The 18,398-nt window shown below is 52.9% G+C and overlaps 1 protein-coding gene and 1 long non-coding RNA gene across 2 annotated transcripts in view; both read left to right on the forward strand.

Moving 5' to 3' along the window:
- ACO2 (aconitase 2) overlaps window positions 1–18,398 on the forward strand; it is a 57,342-nt gene that overhangs the window by 31,990 nt on the left and 6,954 nt on the right. The window contains exons 2-9 of the mRNA XM_030320775.2: window positions 2,755–2,891; window positions 6,913–7,171; window positions 10,430–10,522; window positions 14,227–14,385; window positions 14,609–14,759; window positions 15,994–16,098; window positions 17,074–17,165; window positions 18,174–18,279. Coding sequence (XP_030176635.1) covers window positions 2,755–2,891; window positions 6,913–7,171; window positions 10,430–10,522; window positions 14,227–14,385; window positions 14,609–14,759; window positions 15,994–16,098; window positions 17,074–17,165; window positions 18,174–18,279 — 1,102 coding nt within the window. The remainder of the gene's footprint in view (window positions 1–2,754; window positions 2,892–6,912; window positions 7,172–10,429; window positions 10,523–14,226; window positions 14,386–14,608; window positions 14,760–15,993; window positions 16,099–17,073; window positions 17,166–18,173; window positions 18,280–18,398) is intronic.
- LOC115517791 lies at window positions 12,635–14,067 on the forward strand. The gene is made up of 2 exons (XR_003970062.1): window positions 12,635–12,707; window positions 12,935–14,067. It is a non-coding gene; the product is annotated as an uncharacterized LOC115517791 (long non-coding RNA).

Below are 18,398 nucleotides of genomic sequence, written 5' to 3' on the forward strand. Positions count from 1 at the left end.
GCACAGCACTTCGTGATCAAGGATTGAGCACGCAATGATTTCATCTGTTATGAACAACAGAGTTTATCTGCATTTTGGAGGGAAGGCTTAGGGAGTTATATAACTTGCCTGGGGCCACGGCAGGTAAGTGGGTCAGTCAGACTGGATTCGAGTCCTGCTTGCTATGCTGTGGCCTTGGTCGCTTCTTGCAAGCCTCAATTTCCTCACTTGGAAAATGGACTAATCACAGGAGCCGCTTCACTGGGTGGCTGTGAGGCTGAGGTGATGTAACACACGCAAAGTGCAGCACAGTGCTGGCATCACTGGGCGACAAAAAATGTTTTTCTCTTACCCATAAGTTGTATTCTGTATGAGAGCATACTATGTTGTCCTTTCTCCCCCTGGTCAGCATTTTTCTTAAACCTGTTTTTTATTTATTTTTATTTTTTAATTGTGTTATATTTTTGAGAGACTGAATGGGGGAGGGGAGAGGACAGAGGATCCAAAGTGGGCTCTGTGAGCCCAATGTGGGGCTCGAACCCACAAACTGCGAGATGGTGACCTGAGCTGAAGTTGGATGCTCAACCGACTGAGCCATGCAGGCGCCCCAAGCCTCTTTTTCAGATATTGGTGTACGTCCGTGGATTGCTTAAGTGTTCCCTTGCTATAGAGAATTTGGGACTTTACCTTTTCTCTACACTATGATTACAGCTAATTGTTTTGCCTACTGGGCCAGACGCTGGCTGTTGTTACATTTATTTTTTAATTTATTTTTTAAAGTTTATTTATTTTGAGAGAGAGAGAGTGTGTGCACACGCACAAGCAGGGGAGGGGCACAAAGGGAGAGATGGAATCCCAAGCATACTATGCTGTCAATGCAGAGCCTGACTTGAGGCTCAGTCGCGCAAACCGTGGGATCATGACCTGAGCCAAAATCAAGAGTTAGACTCTTAACCGACTGAGCCATCCAGGCGCCCATCTTATTACATTTATTTTTATTTCTAGGGAAACTTAAGCTTAAGATAGTTAGTTTACAAAAAGAAAGATCTGTATACGGACATTGGAAAGACGTGTAAGGTGTATTGGTAAATAGGAAAAGCAAGTTGCAGAGCAGCTTGTATGGTTTCTCTTACAAGGGGTAATAGAAAATGTGCCAAGTACTTTATGTAACCTCTCCTAATCCCCACAATAGCTCTGTGAGGAAGCAAGTGCTTAGGGTAAATTGACCGAGGTGACTCGATAGCAAGTGGCCACCTGACTGAGGCTCTGGTTTCCCCATCCTCCCGCCTTGCACTGGGGCCCCCGCTGTCGTAGCTGTGGTTAGAGCTGTGGCCGAGGTATGCCATTCATCCCAGGCCCTGGCTGTTGAAAGTCCTTTGATGTGTCATCGGTTACCGCGTGGGGCAGATCGTGAGGATCCCCTGCTGGAGGGCAAGGGTGGGCAGGTGGGTGGTGGTTGGGGTGCTGTTGGCTGTCACTAATGAGTGGCTTGAGCTGTGCCCTTGTACTGGTTCAGGTGCCGGGGTTGGTAGAGTTTGGATTTCAAGATTTTGGTGACACAAAGAAAGGGGGCCTCGGGTAGTGGCTTGAGCTTTGCCTTGGTATGATCCTCTGCTCTAGACAGGGAGCATCACCTGGAAAGGAAGCAGCCATTCCTTTCCCTGTGTCATTTTTTTGGGTTCCTTTATTCTCCTCTGATCACAGTGTACCCTGTGAAGGTTGTCACAGTTTAAAATTAACAGACCCCAGCATAACAGTCATTTATCTTGTTACTGCAGAACAGATTGCCCCTACACTTAAAGGCTTAGAACAACAATAAACATTCTCTCTCACAATTTCTGTGGACCAGGAATTTGGGAGTGGCTTGTCAGGGTGGTTCTAGCTTGGGGTCACTCAAGAAATTGCAATCCAGACTTTGGTCAGGGCCGCAGTTACCTGAAGGCGTGGCCTTGGGCTACAGCACTCTCGTGGGAGATGGTGTTGGTTATTGGCAAGAAGCCTCAAATCCTCTCTAAGTGGGCCTCTCCCAGCACTGTTTCAGTGTCTTAACGACATGGTAACTGTCTTTTCCTAAAGCAACCAGAGAGAGGGCTAGGCAGAAGCTGTCCTTTTATGACCAGTCTTGGAGGCCACATAGCCTCACTTATGCCCCATTCTGGCCATTAGAAGGAAGTCAGTCCTCTGCACATTCAAGGGGACCACCTTTTGAAGGGATAAGGAAACATCCGAAGCTCATGCACAGGGTTTTCCTCATTTTTCCATCCATTCGATAATTACTCATCGAATCTCTGTTATGTGTCAAGTATAGTCTATACACAGAAATAAATAAGACAAATAAGGCTTGACCCCAACCCTCAAGGAACGTATTGTTCAGGTAGAGTAATAGCTATGATTTGGACAGTGCTTTACAGCCTCGTTAGGACTTTCACATACGTTCATATTTAACCATCCCGGTAGCCCTGTGTGATCACCGTGGCCAGTTACAGCCCCAGTGCCCGTCTCCTCTGGGGCTCAGATGATGGGGGATTTTCTTAAGTTGATAGAACTTGACTTTGATCCCAGCAATTCTGACTGCAAATCCCTTACACTCTCTCCTGCCACGGGCTGTGTTCCCGTGGCTGCTGTATCATCCTCTGTCTCAGAGGAGGACATGGAGGCCACAGTCACTGGTGAGCTCTTGATACTTCCTTGCTCTCTTCACCACACTGAGCTGTCCTCTGGGGCGGGCCACCCTAAATACTCCATTGACAGTTGCTCTTGTCTTTCTTCTTGCAGAAAGCCCTGGGTGTGCGGCAGTACCATGTGGCCTCAGTCTTGTGCCAACGGGCCAAGGTGGCCATGAGCCACTTTGAGCCCAATGAGTACATCCGCTATGACCTGCTAGAGAAGAACATTGACATTGTTCGCAAAAGGTAAGGCTGCGGGGGGTGGGATGGGGGAGCTGTAGAGACCGCCACAGGGCTGTTTGTGCTTCTTGCCCCTTTCGGGCAGCACAGGCGGTGCTTGGCAATGGACGGTCGGTGATGGTGGTAGGATCAAGGCCTTTAGGGTACGAAGTTCCCTGCTGGGGAAAGGCATTGCAGATTGGTGGTGGGCCTTGGCCTTCTCTGCCAAGGAAAGATCTCTTACCAGAAGCCTGGTGATTTGGGCCACAGGGAAGGTCTCAGACACTCTATGGTATTGTGGCCTGAACCTCCCAGCCACCTTTTCCAAGATGGACTGCTGACCCTGAGCTGGCCCTCTGGGATCCACCAGGCCCAGAGGCTGGCTAAATATCTGTATTTCCTCTTCAGTGTGTAGTCCTAGAGGAGAGCTCAGGCTTGAGACCCAGAAGAAAGCTCAGGGAGGGTCTTGAGCGTATCTTTTTTTTCTGGGCCTCTCTTTCCTTGTTTGGTAAAATGGCAGCCATTTTCGCACTGCTGTCCTGTGTGCCAGGTCCTGGGCCAGATGCTGGTGCTGGAAGGATGATGCCACGAGAGGATGGGGAGTGGGGCTGGTAGTACATAGCAACCAGCACTGCCCCTGGAGCTTGAATGACTGTAGATAGGGCTGGGCGCTCGCCCACCTGGTGACCGTGACCCTGGGAGTAAGAGAGAACAGATATGAATATACCCATTTATAGCCGAGGAACAGGCTCAGGTGGAGAAGCAGCTTGCCCAGGGTCACACAGTGAGTCTCCCTGCCCTCAGCCCATGCTCTAACTGTACTCCCATGCTCCCTCTCTGCTGCCACTTTGCTTCCTCTTTACTGGTATCCTCACTTTGGTTTTAAGGGTAGGGACTGTCATAGTCTTTATCTCCAGCAGCCTCCCGCATGGCATCACTTAATTATAGTAAGAACTGATTAATGGTCATCAAGGATAACTATAATAATAGTGGCTGCCTGAGTGTGCAGTTTGTTCTAGACACTTCATATACGTTTCTTTTCTTCTCAACAACCCCTACAGGTTGTTATTATATCCATCTCCCCATTTTGCAGATAAGGAAATCGAGTGTCAGGGAAATACCCGGTCTGAGGTCATACGTCTATTGAGTGGTTGGACCCAAACTCAAGCCAGGTCTGTCTGGCTCTGTTGCCTCCCAGTGTTTGTTCTGGCATTCTTGTGGGTTTTGTCTAGGCTGCGCATTAGAATCATCTTGGAAGCTTTTATTTATTTATTTTTTAAAGATTTTATTTTTAAGTAACCTCTACGCCAAGCGTGGGGCTTGAGCCCACAGTCCCGAGATCAAGAGTCACACTCCACCGACTGAGCCAGCCGGGCTCCCCGCTTCGGAAGCTTTTAAAACTACCAACACCTGGGCCCTGATTCCCTCCGATGGTGTGGGCCCTGTTCCTCAAAATGTGGTCTGTGAGTCAGCAGCATCAGCATCACCTGGGAGTTTATTAGAAATTAGGCTATTCAAAACAGAGATCAGTGGATGAAAATGTAAGAATGTTAGAAGGCCAGGGGACTTGGGGCGCTTGGGTGGCTCAGTCGGTTAAGCTTCCAACTTCAGATCAGGTCATGATCTTGGGGTTCGTGAGTTCGAGTCCCACATCAGACTCTGTGCTGACAGCTTGGAGCCTAGAGCCTGCTTCGGATTCTGTGTCTGTCTGTCTCTGTCTCTGTTTCTCTCTCTCTCTATGTCTCAAAAATAAATAAACATATAAAACAATTTAGAAGGCCGGGGGCTTGCAGAGGAACTCTTTCTCCACCCTGTGTTCGTGACAGAAGGAGCTCAATTCTGTTCTCGAGAAACTAGGTCTTTGTCATCCAGTATGGCAGAGGGACAGATGGACGTAGAGGACCCACTTTGCCATCCTCAGTTAATCCTTAAGGAAATGTGGTGCGGAACATGTCCTTAGGTTTTTGTCGCTGTCAGGCTTTTTTGTACAACTTTGGGCATTTGCTGTCAAGGTCTTTGGTTTTAAAGCCCATGTGCTATTTTTCATCTCCCCTGGGGCCCAGAAAGAGGGGCTGTGCTCTGTGCAGCGAGTCACTGCCCGTACACCAGCCTCGGAGATGCTGCCACAAAACGGGGCAGGCTGTACCTCAGGCCAGTGCTATTTTTATTCAAGGTTCTCATGACAGCAGAACCGTAGAGGTTTTCAGAATTGCCACTTGCTCTACCGTTGCCCACAGAGCCAGCCCCTTAGGGAGCTCTTGCTCTTGAGGGTTAGATACATGAGGGGCTAGAACCCAGGCCATCGGAAGGAAGTTGCTCTGCTTTCCCAGCAGAGTCCTAGTGGCAGTAATGATAGAACTCGAACACTTCCTGTAGGCTGGGCCCTGTTCTGAGTTTCCGGGCGTTAGTTACAGAGGGACGGTATAGGGCAATGTAAGGAGTGTGGACGCGGCGCCTGGCTGGCTCAGTCAGTGGAGCGAGTGACCCTTGAACTTGAGGTTGTGAGTTCAAGCCCCATGTTGGGTGTAGAGATTAGGTTAAAAAAAAAAATCTATGTAAATAAAGAGCACAGACGTCAGAGCCACACGGCTTGGCTCCTCGTGGTCTGGCTCTGCTGCTCGCCAGCACGCGACCTGAGGCAGGTTGCTTCACCTCGCTGGGCTTAGGTGCCCTCGTCCGTGTTACGAGGCTGCGATGTGTTGCATCCATTGAAGTGCTTAGAGCCGAGCTGAGGGAAGAGGAAGTTCTGTGAGAAAATGAGTCTGTGGTGACAGAAAGCAGGTCACTGGCTGCTTGGGAGACGTGTTCATTGTCTTGACTGTGGTGACAGTTTCACAGGTGTGTAGCTATGTACTGTGTCAAGACTTACCAAATTGTGTCCTTTAAATGTGCGCGGCTTATGACAGGCCGGTTACACCTCAGTGAGGCTGTTTAAAAACAAGCGCCGAATGAGCGCCGTTACCTCGGTCCAGGCCGGGCCCTGGACTTCGGAGGTGGGGTGGTGAGCCCTTTGAGAAGAGCGGTGGCTTTTCTGGTTACACAGTGGGTTTAGTACTGGGGTCAGGACTAAACCCAGGGCCTCTGACTCCTTAGTCTGATACTTTTTTTCTTTCCTGGCTCGTGGGGTGTGAGTGCAACTGCACCCCTTCCCTGAAAGGGAACGCTAACCGCCTTCCCTGGAGGCCTCTGGTCTGGGAGGCAGAGTGTGTGGTCTAGCCAGGGCAGCTGTGGCGGGCAGAGGGGAGGCTGCTTTGCGGCACGGGGCAGCCAGGTTGTGTGGGTATCAGCAGGGATCCTCAGGGTGGGCGGTTGAGGGCTGACCTGCACCGAGCTCAGTCGGCCTCGGGGGAGGCTGGTGAGGAGGAGGCCGCCTGAGGCCTGGCAGGGGCCGCCCGGGAGCCAGGGTCGGACTGCCACTTTGGCCCCAACGGGGAAGGGAGGGGTGGGACCTCCAGGGAGAGGGGGTCTAGGAAGAGGGTCTAGTGAGGGGCTGGGGACAGCGACTGGGTGTGCGTTGTTGAGAGCTGATAGCCGTGCTGGGTGAATGGGGTGAGAGCAAGGGGGGCTAATGGGAAGGGCTTCAGCCCAGCAGTGTAAACAGCAGGGGGTTGTGGGTTGTGTGGGATGCTGGTGGGATCCTCTGTGTCTTAGTGGGGCCGAGAGCACAGGAGAAGTGGCCGGGGACAGAGAGAATTAGAGGCTCGCAAGCAAGACTCTGACTGAGCTGGAGCGATCGCCACTCTGCCGAGCCTCCCTTCCCTCTTGCCCGTCTTATCAGATGACAGGGATACAATGAGGAGTGAATAGTGAGACACACATGTAATAGGGGTTCATCAGATAATAGTGATCAATATGCCGGAAGAGCAGATATCCTCTGTGAAAAAGCAACCTGCCCACCTCTCATGATGCTCTCAGTCACTTAAGTAATTTTGGAGCACCCAGTGAGTGCTGAGTGTCAGAGGGACTGATTCGTGCCCACCCCTCATGGTTGCCACGGCTGTGGGCAGGCAGGGCATTGTGCAGCCGGCACCTCTCCCTCTCCCCGCAGATTGAACCGGCCTCTGACCCTCTCAGAGAAGATTGTATATGGACACCTGGATGACCCAGCCAAGCAGGAGATCGAGCGGGGTAAGACGTACCTGCGACTGCGGCCTGACCGTGTGGCCATGCAGGATGCCACGGCCCAGATGGCCATGTTGCAGTTCATCAGCAGCGGGCTGCCCAAGGTGGCTGTGCCGTCCACCATCCACTGTGATCACCTGATTGAGGCCCAGCTCGGGGGTGAGAAAGACCTGCGTCGGGCCAAGGTGAGCTGAAGGTGGCATCGGGGGACGGTGGGTGTGACATGGGACGAGAGGCAAAGCCCTTGAGCTAAGGCATCGCTTTGCAATTCTAACAGGTTCTTTGGTTTAGTCTTTTTTAAAACATCTTTGCTCTTTACTAACTCTGAAGATACCGTTTGCTTATTGTGAAGATGTTAGAGAATGCCTAAAAACAAACAAAACCCAAATCGTCCTTAATCTTACCACGTTGTTCTTGTGTGGTCATTGTTCTGGCACATTAGAAACAGCAGGTTATGACACAGATCGCCGGTCGCTCTGCAGAGGGTAGTTTGCTCCTTCCTCTCCGCCGGCGTCACACGTGCGCTCACCCAGGCGCTCGGCCGAGCCCCGAGGACCCCGCCAGGGAGGCGGGCAGGCGGTGCTGCTCGTTGTCCATCCGAGGCGGCCAGGGCCCTGTGCGGTGAGGTACCTCGGCTGCGTGGGCACGTGGTTAGGACCAGTGCTGTGTCCCGAGCGCCCTCTTACTGACTGGCCTCCTTTGGGGGCTTTCTTCTGGGAGTTTGCTTAAGGACATAGCAGGGGCCGTGTGCCACAATGAGTAGTATTTTCCTTGAATTCCTCGCACCCTTCCTCATGAAATCCCGTTCCTGCTCCTCCCCCCAGGCTCTGCTTGTGGCCCCTCTGCGTGTGCCTCTGCCAGCTCTGGCCCTCCACCCTTTCCACACCCTCCCCCAGCCCCCCGCAGTGGAAGGGGCGCCCTCCTGGGGGGCCTCTGGCAGGAGCTGAATGCTGGCTGGGCTGCCATTGAAAGTGCTCCAGCTTCAGGGTCAGCGGAGCTTCGAGCGCCTCTCAGGCCCATGGGAAGCACTCAGCTTTCCCACTGGAGCCCTTTCTTCCCACCCTGCCCTGCCAGTTTTTGTCCTGGTTGCCGGTGGTTGTTTTTCTACTCGGCTGAAAGCCCAGCCTGCTGGCCAGAGGTTTCCATGTTAGCAGCAGTGGGGGTGGTAGCGGTACAGGGGCTCCTGCGGTGCCAGGAGCTGGGTTTGGCCGGGAACCGCCCTGGGATGACTGCCCACAGCAGGGCCACCACCGCCTTCGGGGTCTGGCCCTCGCTTTGCTTTATGGATTCAGAATCTGCCTTCTGGAGATGAGATTCACAGAATCAAGGATTTCAGGGCTCACTCATTTATTTGACCAGTGTTTATTGAACACTAATTGTATGCCAGGCACTGTGCTAGATGCTGGGGTTTCTGTGTGAACAAGACAGGAGCCCTGCCTTCATGAACAAGGAGGGAGACCCACGTTAAACCATCACACAAATAGGTAATTGCCAGTTTGTATATATGTTATGAAGGGAAGACATAGGACTGTGAGAGTGTAAGAAAGCCATTCAGTTTAGACTCTGGGGGAACGGGACAGCCTCTTGAGGACGTGATACGTAAGCTGAAACCTGTGCAGATAAGCTGATACTGACTTGAGGAAGAACTTTGTAGACAGAACAGTGTATATAAAGACCCCAAGGCAGGAAGCAACTGGATGCTTTGTGGAGCTGAAAGAGGGCCATGGGGCTGGAGCTGTGTGTGGAAGAGAGGGTGGTATGAGTGGGTGGGGGCAGGCTCAGAAAGGGCCTTGATGGCCATGGGCACCATCCTAAGGGTCTCTGAAGGGCTTAAGCAAGGAGGGGTGTGGCCAGATTGACGTATATTTGTAAATAAAGAGTCCCTCTGGCCAGGGACTGGAGAGGCTGAGTGACCTATCCAGGGTCGCATAGCCAGAGAAGACTCTCGGCTGAGTTCAGACCGAGACTCTGCTGCCCACCTCTGTCCCCTGCCACCCCTGTCTCTTTACCACCACTTACACAGACACGAGGACACGCACCCGGAACACAGCCACTGCCTCCTGCCCTTGGTACCCTTGTTATAAGTGACGGATTTGAAGGAAAAAGCTGGCATATTCATTTCATTATTAACCAGAGAGAGACGGCTCTGGGGGCCCAAGTTTTTTGTGTGCTATTCTTTTGCCTGGGGGTACGAAATGGTCCTCAGAAAGGTGTGTGTGGTTGGTCTGGAGTTTAGGTGAAGGAGGTTGCATGGTCTTGAGGGTGTTTTATTGAGGGTCCAGGGAGCTGACAGTGAGTCCCTCTGCCTTGGGGCATGAGTCTCCTGTGCCGAGGCCAGCAGATCTCACTGCCTCGTTCCTCCTTGCAGGGGGTAGTCTTTGCAGTCCGCCTGGTCCCATCCCTTCCATCACTGAGTCTCCCCTGCCCAGGAGCGTGCCATGTCTTCCTGATAAACCCTGGCCTCACATCAGCTGTCCTGGGAAGCCTTCCATGCCCCCTGAGGAGGTCACCTTCAAATTCTAGGCAGAGTGGGCCTGGCCCAGCCTTGTTTTGTTGAAATATGCATTTCAGAACATGGTCCATTTGACAGTCTCATTTGGGGCCCATCAAACCAGCAAGTATGGAACGCCTACAGCATGCCGGACGCTGGTGTTCTGAGATGCCCTCTTTGCTATGAGGGGAGGTAGCTTTATTTTATATTAGAATGTCACTCTCAGGCTGTGTGGTTGCACAGGCCTGGTTTCAAACCCTGGGATTTACTTTGGGGATCTCCAGCAAGTTATTTCACCTTTGAGCCTCGGTTTTTGCATCTGTAAAATAGCCTTGGTGACAGTGCCTTCCCTGTTTCTTGGGATGGATTGTGAGGGTGTTCAGTGCAGTGGGCATTCAGTAAATGTCAGCTAGGATTCTGACCTTGCCTCGAATGAGGCCTCTGAGGTTAACAACACCTTGCCTGAGCTACATTGGAACTGGAATGTCCACTCGATGCCACTGTTTCCCTTTGACGGCTCCCTTCCCCCAACACCATATCCCAGTTAGATGGTCCTGTTGGATGTGCCCCCCACTGCTGGCCTTGACTGAAGACCTGAGTGCCAGAGGGACCCTTGGAGATGATGTAATTGAGTTCCTTCTGCAAATAAGGAAACTGAGAACAGGGTAGGGAAGGGACTTGCTCCAGAACCGCTCCCTGGCCAGGTGTCACGGAACTGAGGCTCCATCCCTGCCTGCTTCCTTGCTTTTCTCCCCAGACTGGCCAGCTGAGACTGGGCCAACATCCAAGCCCTTTTGGAATTATTTGTAGAAGACCTCCAGGAGAGGGCCTGACTTCACAGTGCCAGCATTTCAGAGTCGTGGGGGGGGGGGGTTTGGGGGGGAAGTGAGCAGGAGTCGTCCCAGACACAAACCGTGTTACTCATGCTCTGGTTATTGATTTGTCTCAATAGGACATAAACCAGGAAGTGTATAATTTCCTGGCAACTGCAGGTGCCAAGTATGGCGTGGGCTTCTGGAGGCCTGGCTCTGGAATCATTCACCAGGTAAAGCAGGGCTTGGCCTGCCTTTCTGGGGGAGGGGACCTTAGGGAACCAGAGAGCATCTCCTGGCCTGCGGGACAGAAGGCCAGAGGCTCGGGAGGGCAGAGGGGTATTGTATTATTTTTTTGTCTTGCTTTTTTCCACAAACGTTATTCCTTTTTGTGTGGATACCTAACATTTGATGGGCACATTCTGTGTGCCAGGCACTAGACTTCGCACTCTACAGATACTAACTTACTCATTGTTCACCACAACTCTGTGAGGTAGGTGGTTTCATGATCTACACTGTGTAGGTGAAGTAACTGAGGCGCGAAGGAGTTAATCCACTTGCCCAGGGACAGCTGGCTGATCCAAGAGTCTGGCCCCACAGCCAGTGCTCCGCCCCTCGTGCTGCTGGTGTGCCTCCTGTCACACCAAGGCTTCTCCCCTCCTCGGCACACATAGCGCTCCTTGGGGTCTTCTTGGCCCCTTCGTGGTATTGTGTGGGATGGAGGTACCATAGGTCACGTGGCGGTGTCAGCCAGTTCTTCTGGGGTCTCCCGAAGGATGGATTTTCTTTTGATGGGCGATTTTGTGTGCATGCGTGTTTCTGGGAGATAGGTGCTCAGCTTTCATCCAGGGTGACTGGTTTGTGGGGAGCGCTAGTTTGTACTGGCTGTTTGCCATCCATCCTGTATGTGCCTCTTCGCGCCTTCCCAAGGTGACCCTTCTCCCCACCTCCATCCCAGCCCTCCTTCAGGGTGAGCTGAGTCAGGCTGTAATCCGACCCTTCGTGGGCTCCCGGCACTGCCCCACTCTGAAACCAGAGCCCATGGGTCACTGCTCTGCCCTTTAAAAATATTGCCCTCGCCAAGAAGGGACTGCCTGCAAATGGCAGGTCACGTCAGTCTGCAGGGGCTAGGAAGCTTCTCCCCACAGCAGGGCTAGGGAGTTGGGTAGATCCAGCTTTGGACTTTCGTCAAGAACGGCTCCCCAGTCCCAAGTGTCTCCCTTCCCACCTCATTCCAACCCCCGGGCGTCTTTGGCGGCTCATGGCCAAAGTTCAGGGCTATGAGTGATGGCAGCTCACACCTGCCTCTGGCCACCAGCTAAGTGTATAGCCTGGTAGATTTGTTCCTTTAAAAAGAAAATTCCCAGGAAGCATGTGATCTCTGTACAGCTTTGCTTTTCTCTCCCCCTTGATGTCAGGCCATCGGCAGCTTTAATCTACCAAACCAAACCTAACCCCTTTCCCTCCACCCTGAATGTCCTGTGCCCGGCCCAGCACATCCTTCCTCCTCCACATCTCTGCCTTTTGGTCACCTCTGTGAAGCCCCCGCCCCCAGTCCTCCCTGGTGCTGGGCATTGGAGCCCCCTTGTGTGATCCTCTGTGGGACCCTTCACATAATGACCCCAGGATGTGCCAGGTGCTTCCCCTACCGCACCACGCTCTGGGGACAGAGACTGTGGTTTATTTATTCCTCTCTGGCGCTGGGCCTGGGGCCAGGTAGGTGCAGAATGAGGCCTCGGTGTACACGTGTTGTGCAGATGGAGGCTGAATTTTTTTTTTTTTCTGTAAGATTTTATTCTTTTAAGTAGTCTCTGCACCCAACATGGGGCTCAAACTTAACAACCCTGAGATCGAGAGTCGCATGCTATACCGACTGAGCCAGCCAGGAGCACCCCGGGGGTGGCTGAATTTCCAGATTTATGTTCTAGGTGTTAGTCCAGACTAAAGTACACTGATCCCCCACCCTCACCCCCATCCACGCAGCCATATCCCGCTGACTGCGGAGGTCACTGTACAGCCAGCTTCACTGTGACTCTTTCCTTAGTTCAGACCCAAGGTCCCTCTCCCTTTTGAACATGGGCCATATTCATGGTCTATACTGTGTAGACCACACTGAATTCTGTGTCTGGTCTTCATGGATCAAACTTTTAGAACCTTGAAGAGCCTTAGAGATTAACTAGTTTTATTTTATTTTATTTTGTTATTTTTAAACGTTTATTTTATTGAGAAGAGAGACAGAGACAGAGACAGAGTGTGAGCGGGGGAGGGGCAGATAGGGAGACACAGAATCCGAAGCAGGCTGCAGGCTCTGAGCTGTTAGCACAGAGCCCCATGTGGGGCTCAAACCCACAAACCATGAGGTCATGACCTGAGCCAGAGTCGGATGCCCAACCGACTGAGACACCCAGGCGCCTCGAGGTTAACTAGTTTTAAAATTTTTCAACGTTTATTTATTTTTGGGACAGAGAGAGACAGAGCATGAACGGGGGAGGGGCAGAGAGAGAGGAGACACAGAATCGGAAACAGGCTCCAGGCTCTGAGCCATCAGCCCAGAGCCCGACGCGGGGCTCGAACTCACGGACCGCGAGATCGTGACCTGGCTGAAGTCGGACGCTTAACCGACTGCGCCACCCAGGCGCCCCGAGATTAACTAGTTTTAAATCTTTGTGGCTGGGGCACGGTGGCCAGAAAAATTAAACAGTTGAGCAGCGAGTGTCCTGTCCAACAGTTGTTTGTTCAGGATTTCCTCTGTGTTGGCCTTTTCTCCCAGCCAGCTGCCACCCTCCTGGGAAGAGACCAGGTCTTCTAACTGCATTCCGACAGGCAAGATCATTCACACCTTGCTGAGTGTGCTGGGAGTGTGCCCTGTCCCAGGGCAGGGGCCATGGGGTTTCCATAATAGTGCACGGAGCCTGCTCACCATTTAGTCAGGCCTGACCGTTCATGGAGCCTTTCTTGTCTCTGACCTCCTTTGCTCTTCCTAACATCCCAGTGTGTGCTACAGAATAAGTAAAAAGAAGGCCTCTCCCAGGTACTCTTACAGCTTAATATACATGTTCTCATGGCGTTATCACTGTGATTCGATGAGGTGAGCAGAACTGGCTACTTTTACCCACGAGGAAACAGGCCTGGGAGGTGAAATAACTTGCCCGACGTCCCACAGCTACTCGTAGGCAGTGGGGCCGGAGCTCAGACTGGGGCCCCTTGGCCAGGGCTTTCCCTTGGGGTGCTGCAGCCTCAGGTGCCTGGGTAGGGTCAGGGCCGTGCTACGATAGCCATGCCTCTGCAATCAAATGTTTTGGAGAAATCCTCATGGTCGGTGCCTTCCCGGCTAGGAGTCCCTCGATGAAGGAGCCACAGTAAAACAGGAAAGGTGAGGAGGCGGGGTGCCATCTTCACGTGCAAGTCACTTCAGTTCTCTAAGCCCCTCCAGGCCTCTGGGGTTGGGGAGGCATCGTCTGTACTTCCTTTCAGATCAGCAGCAGAAGAGCTCGTGGCCTGTGCTCCTGCTGGCTTCCCAGTGCTTGCTTGCGGAGACTGGAGCCGGGTCCTGAAGGAATTGTCCACCCTATGAAGCCCAGTAGGCTGTCACACTTGTCCCAGGACACATTCCCGTATCCCAGTTCATTTGCTTCCCACCACGGTTCTCGGCTCAGTGTGGTGCATGTGTTCTTGTTACCGTGCTGCAAACACGGACACTGAGGTGCAAGAAGGCACTCGCGAGCCCAAGTCAGACAGTCCAGGACTGTCGGAGCTGTTCGGGAGCCCAAGCCACCTGTCTCCCAAGCCCCTGGCCCTTCCAGCCACACCTGAGAGGCCCTCTCCTGGAGGGGTGCCTAGAAATGACCCAGGGGGCCAGTTTTGCAGACCCCTCTTAGTCCCCACCTCCGTTCTCTGATGAGGGCTGGTAAGCTGAAGATCTTGGGTTCTTTTTCAGATCATTCTGGAAAACTACGCATATCCTGGGGTTCTCCTGATTGGCACTGATTCCCACACCCCCAATGGCGGTGGCCTGGGGGGCATCTGCATCGGAGTCGGGGGTGCTGATGCAGTGGATGTCATGGCTGGGATCCCCTGGGAGCTGAAGTGCCCCAAGGTGAGGAGTGGGGAAACGCTCTTTCAGGGGTGTTTTTGGTGGGGACGAATGGGAGTCTGTGAAACCCAAAAGGGATGAGGGAATATTTCAGACTCCAGTCTCTTTGGGGGAGAGCCAGGGGTAAATAAGCAGAAATGGGAATCCCAGCAGGCAGATGCTTTGGCTTCGTGGTTGGAGCATGGTACACGGTGCCTGTAATTGCTGTCTCGCCCCTCCTGTTCAGGTGATTGGTGTGAAGCTGACGGGCTCCCTCTCTGGCTGGACCTCCCCCAAAGACGTGATCCTAAAGGTGGCGGGTATCCTCACAGTGAAAGGTGGCACGGGCGCCATCGTGGAGTACCACGGGCCGGGCGTGGACTCCATCTCCTGCACCGGTGAGGAGGGCGGCCATGTGACGCGCCCCGTGGCCTGTGTTGGGCCTGATGGGGCCAGTAGTTGATCCATGGAAGCAGTGAATGGCCTTCCCCTGAGTATCCATCCAGTTTGGGGACATGATGGACACCTAGAGGTGTGGGGGGGGATTAGTCTAGGTTCCTCTAGTCTAAGAGATGGTGGCCTCTTCCGGGGGGGGTGGGCGGGTACCTCCCTGTGGCCACGCAGCGTTAGGGACCAAGCCAACCCTGCCTGCCCTGGCACTGCGCTGCCTTGGGTGATCCAGAAAGGGAATCCCAGAGAGAATGGAGGTGGTGGTGGAATGGGGAGCCAGAGCCAGGGCTTCATTCACAGAGCAGCCCCGTCCCCACATCTTCCTTGGAGCCTCACTCACTTTACTTGGATTAGATTTATCACCTACGAGGCTCTAAGACCAAGTAGGAGCGGGCCCCTTCTACTCATCACTCCGGGTGACCTGGCCTCAATGCCTAGGCCCTCAGGAATGCAGGGAGACTTGGAACAAGCCTTATGGATGGTCCAGCCCAGACTTCCCCCGGTGCCTGCCTCAGCTCCACAGCAGCCCCACGGGGCTCCTGTTCAGCTGCCCTTGCACCCCTCCAGAGACCAGGGCTCACTCTTACAGGTAGTGCTTATTACCATTGGACAGCTCAGTTCCGAAGTTGATAACAAGCCTGGTCCCATGTCCCAGCAACCCCATGAAACAGGATATCTGTAAGTCTCACCCGTTCTGCGTGAGGCTCTGTGGTCGGGACAGTGCACTTCATTCCAGTCTTATTGCTGGAAAACCTGAGACCCAGAAACACTTCCACACAGCACCGTGGTGTGACTGAAAAGAGAGCAGGTCTGGGCGCTAGGCAGGTGGGCCTAGACCTGAATGCCAGCACCTACATTTGCTTTATGGCATGACTTTGGACCTCTTTGAGCCAGTTCCCTCACCTGCAAGACGGGCACAGTAATGGCGAGGCAGTCTGGCCAGGATAGCCAGGCCCAGAACTAGAACCCAGCTGGTAGGGGCTGAATTTTGTGTTTTCTTTGGCCCTGGTTTTAACTGTGGGTCATGGGGGACGAGTCTGCCTGCTGCCACTAGATGGCTGCGTGAGCGAGGGAAGAAGTGACCCCAGCTCCCTGGCGTGAAGATGTGTGCCCACACCCGATAGGTGTATGGGGCCCATGTCCAGCTGCTAGGCCAGCTTCACCAGCTCTGTTTCTCTCCAGGCATGGCGACAATCTGCAACATGGGCGCAGAGATCGGGGCCACCACGTCAGTGTTCCCTTACAACCACAGGATGAAGAAGTACCTGAGCAAGACAGGCCGGGAGGGTGAGCTGGCAGGGGCAGGGCGGTCCGCAGAGCAGTCATATTGCATGGAGACCCTTGAGCTACACCTTTCCCTTTAGGGCAGGGGTCTTTAATCTCATGTTTCTAGATTGGCTTTAGAGGCCGTGAGAAGCCCCCAGAGGGGTATGAAGTTATATGTGTTATTGTTTCTGAGTAGCGTGTCTGCAACTCCCAACAGCTTGTCAAAGGGCCTGGCATCTAAGTTTGAGATCCCCCCTGCCTTGAGATTGGAGTTTAGTTTCACCTGAAAGGAGGGCCAAGTCTGGGGTCTTTTGGTCTGGTCCCTGGTGCCCCCTACAGGAAGCTCCAGAAATGACAGGGATCTGTTCATGATTCCTGTCCTGGAGAAGGAAAAAAACATCTGGAACCAGAACCATTCCCAGCCTCCCCCCCCGCCGTTTGCCTGAGGTTCTAGCTTGACTTCTTTGAAGCTCAGAGGAAGAAATAGGGCCTGTGGGACGGATTGTTGGAGCCTCTGAAGGGAGATAAGCAAGGGTGATTGGTGGAAGCAGAGGCCAGGGGTCATGGGGAGAGCTTGTCCAATTGTGTCCAAGTGCTGAGCACATGAAGTCCTACCTGGAAGTCCCATCCCTCTCTTTCATTATCAAGTAACTTCTTCAAAACTCAACACTTCTCATCTCTAGGAAGCCTTCTTTGACTTTGAACCTTGGTTGGTGCTTCTGTGTCCCTATGTGTCTCTGTTGTATCATATCATACCAGTTCATTGATAGCTCCTTCATTAGATTGCATGCTCCTTGAGAGCAGGGACTGTGTGTCCTGTGCTGTTTTCATTGTTCCTTTGTTTGCTTAGTCAGTGTCCAGGGCCCAGTTTAACAGGTGCCAGGTAACTGGCTTGGATGGATGGATGGGTGGGTGGGTGGGTAGTCAGTCAGTTGGTCTGTCTCTTGACCATTTCCTGTTCTACATGGTTTAATCTTCTTCCCTTACTGATTTCAGACATTGCCAAACTAGCTGATGAATATAAGGATCACTTGGTACCTGACCCTGGCTGCCATTATGACCAACTAATTGAAATTAACCTCAATGAGGTGAGGAAGGGAGGGGAGACCAAGGAATTTCTGAGGCTGGGGTGTTCAAGCCTCATCTGGAACCCCTAGTGGGCCCTGTCTGCACACCCAGGAGGGTGTGGGGGCCTTTGGTTCCCCAGTGCCCCTGCACACTGCCGCCCAAATCAGGCTGTGGTTGGCAGGAGATGTGGCTGTGGCTGGTGATTCAGAAACTGGCTCAGTTTGCCTCCACCTCACCATTAGCTGAAGCCATGATTTTGCCCTGGAGTTTTGTCAGAGTGCTAGAGGTCAAGGCACAAAATTCCCAGGCCTGTGCAGGGTTTGGCACCCTGAGACCTGCAGGCCAGAGTGAGCATCTGGAAGGCCAGGGGAAAGGCAGACTGGAGGAACGGAAGCAGCCAAGTAGAGTGGTTGAGGGTTTAGCCCTGAAGCCTGTCTCCATGAATTTAAGTCCTAATTCCTGACTCTGCCACTTAATCCTGTGACCCTGAACAAGTTACTCAACCTCTGTGGGCCCTACTTTATCATGTGTAAAATCTCAGGTGGCCATGGAATTGAATGCGCCAATTCACATAGTCATAATTGGGAACGTTTATTGAGAGCTGTGTGTGCCAGGCACTTTGCTAAGCGTTTGCATTTTTTGGTATTATCACAAAGCACCTGGCTTGAAGTCTATTTTTGTCATAAGGTTACACAAGCATCACACTGTAGGGGATAATGGACTTACGAAGTTGACCTCCTTGATTTATTCCATGCCTTTGCCATCTCCTAGCTCTGTGACCTTGAGCAAGGCATGCCATCGCCTTCATTGGCAGAATGGAGATAATACCAGCTTCACGGGGTTGGAGGGATCCTGGAGCTGGTGCATGTATAGAGCCCGCTGCTCGGGTGTTTCCTGGGTTGAATTTTTGAGCCGTAAGTCGGCCTTCTGGGTCCTCGACTTGGTTGAGTGGGAGTCAGGCAGCCTCTGAAGAACAGAGACCGCCCACACTGCAAGATTTGTTCTCTCCCCTTTCTCTGTTTCTTCAGCTGAAGCCGCATATCAATGGGCCCTTCACCCCCGACCTGGCTCACCCTGTGGCAGAGGTCGGCACTGTGGCAGAGAAGGAAGGATGGCCTCTGGACATCCGAGTGGGTGAGTCCCTTCCACCCTGTGGGTTTAACAGGCCTCTGGGCCGGTGGGTTACCATTGTGCTTACCACAGAGCACTTCCTAAAGGTACCAGGCACTTTTTGAAATAGTTGGTTTCTTCTT

Source organism: Lynx canadensis, chromosome B4 (assembly GCF_007474595.2).
Source record: "Lynx canadensis isolate LIC74 chromosome B4, mLynCan4.pri.v2, whole genome shotgun sequence".
NCBI lineage: Eukaryota > Metazoa > Chordata > Mammalia > Carnivora > Felidae > Lynx > Lynx canadensis.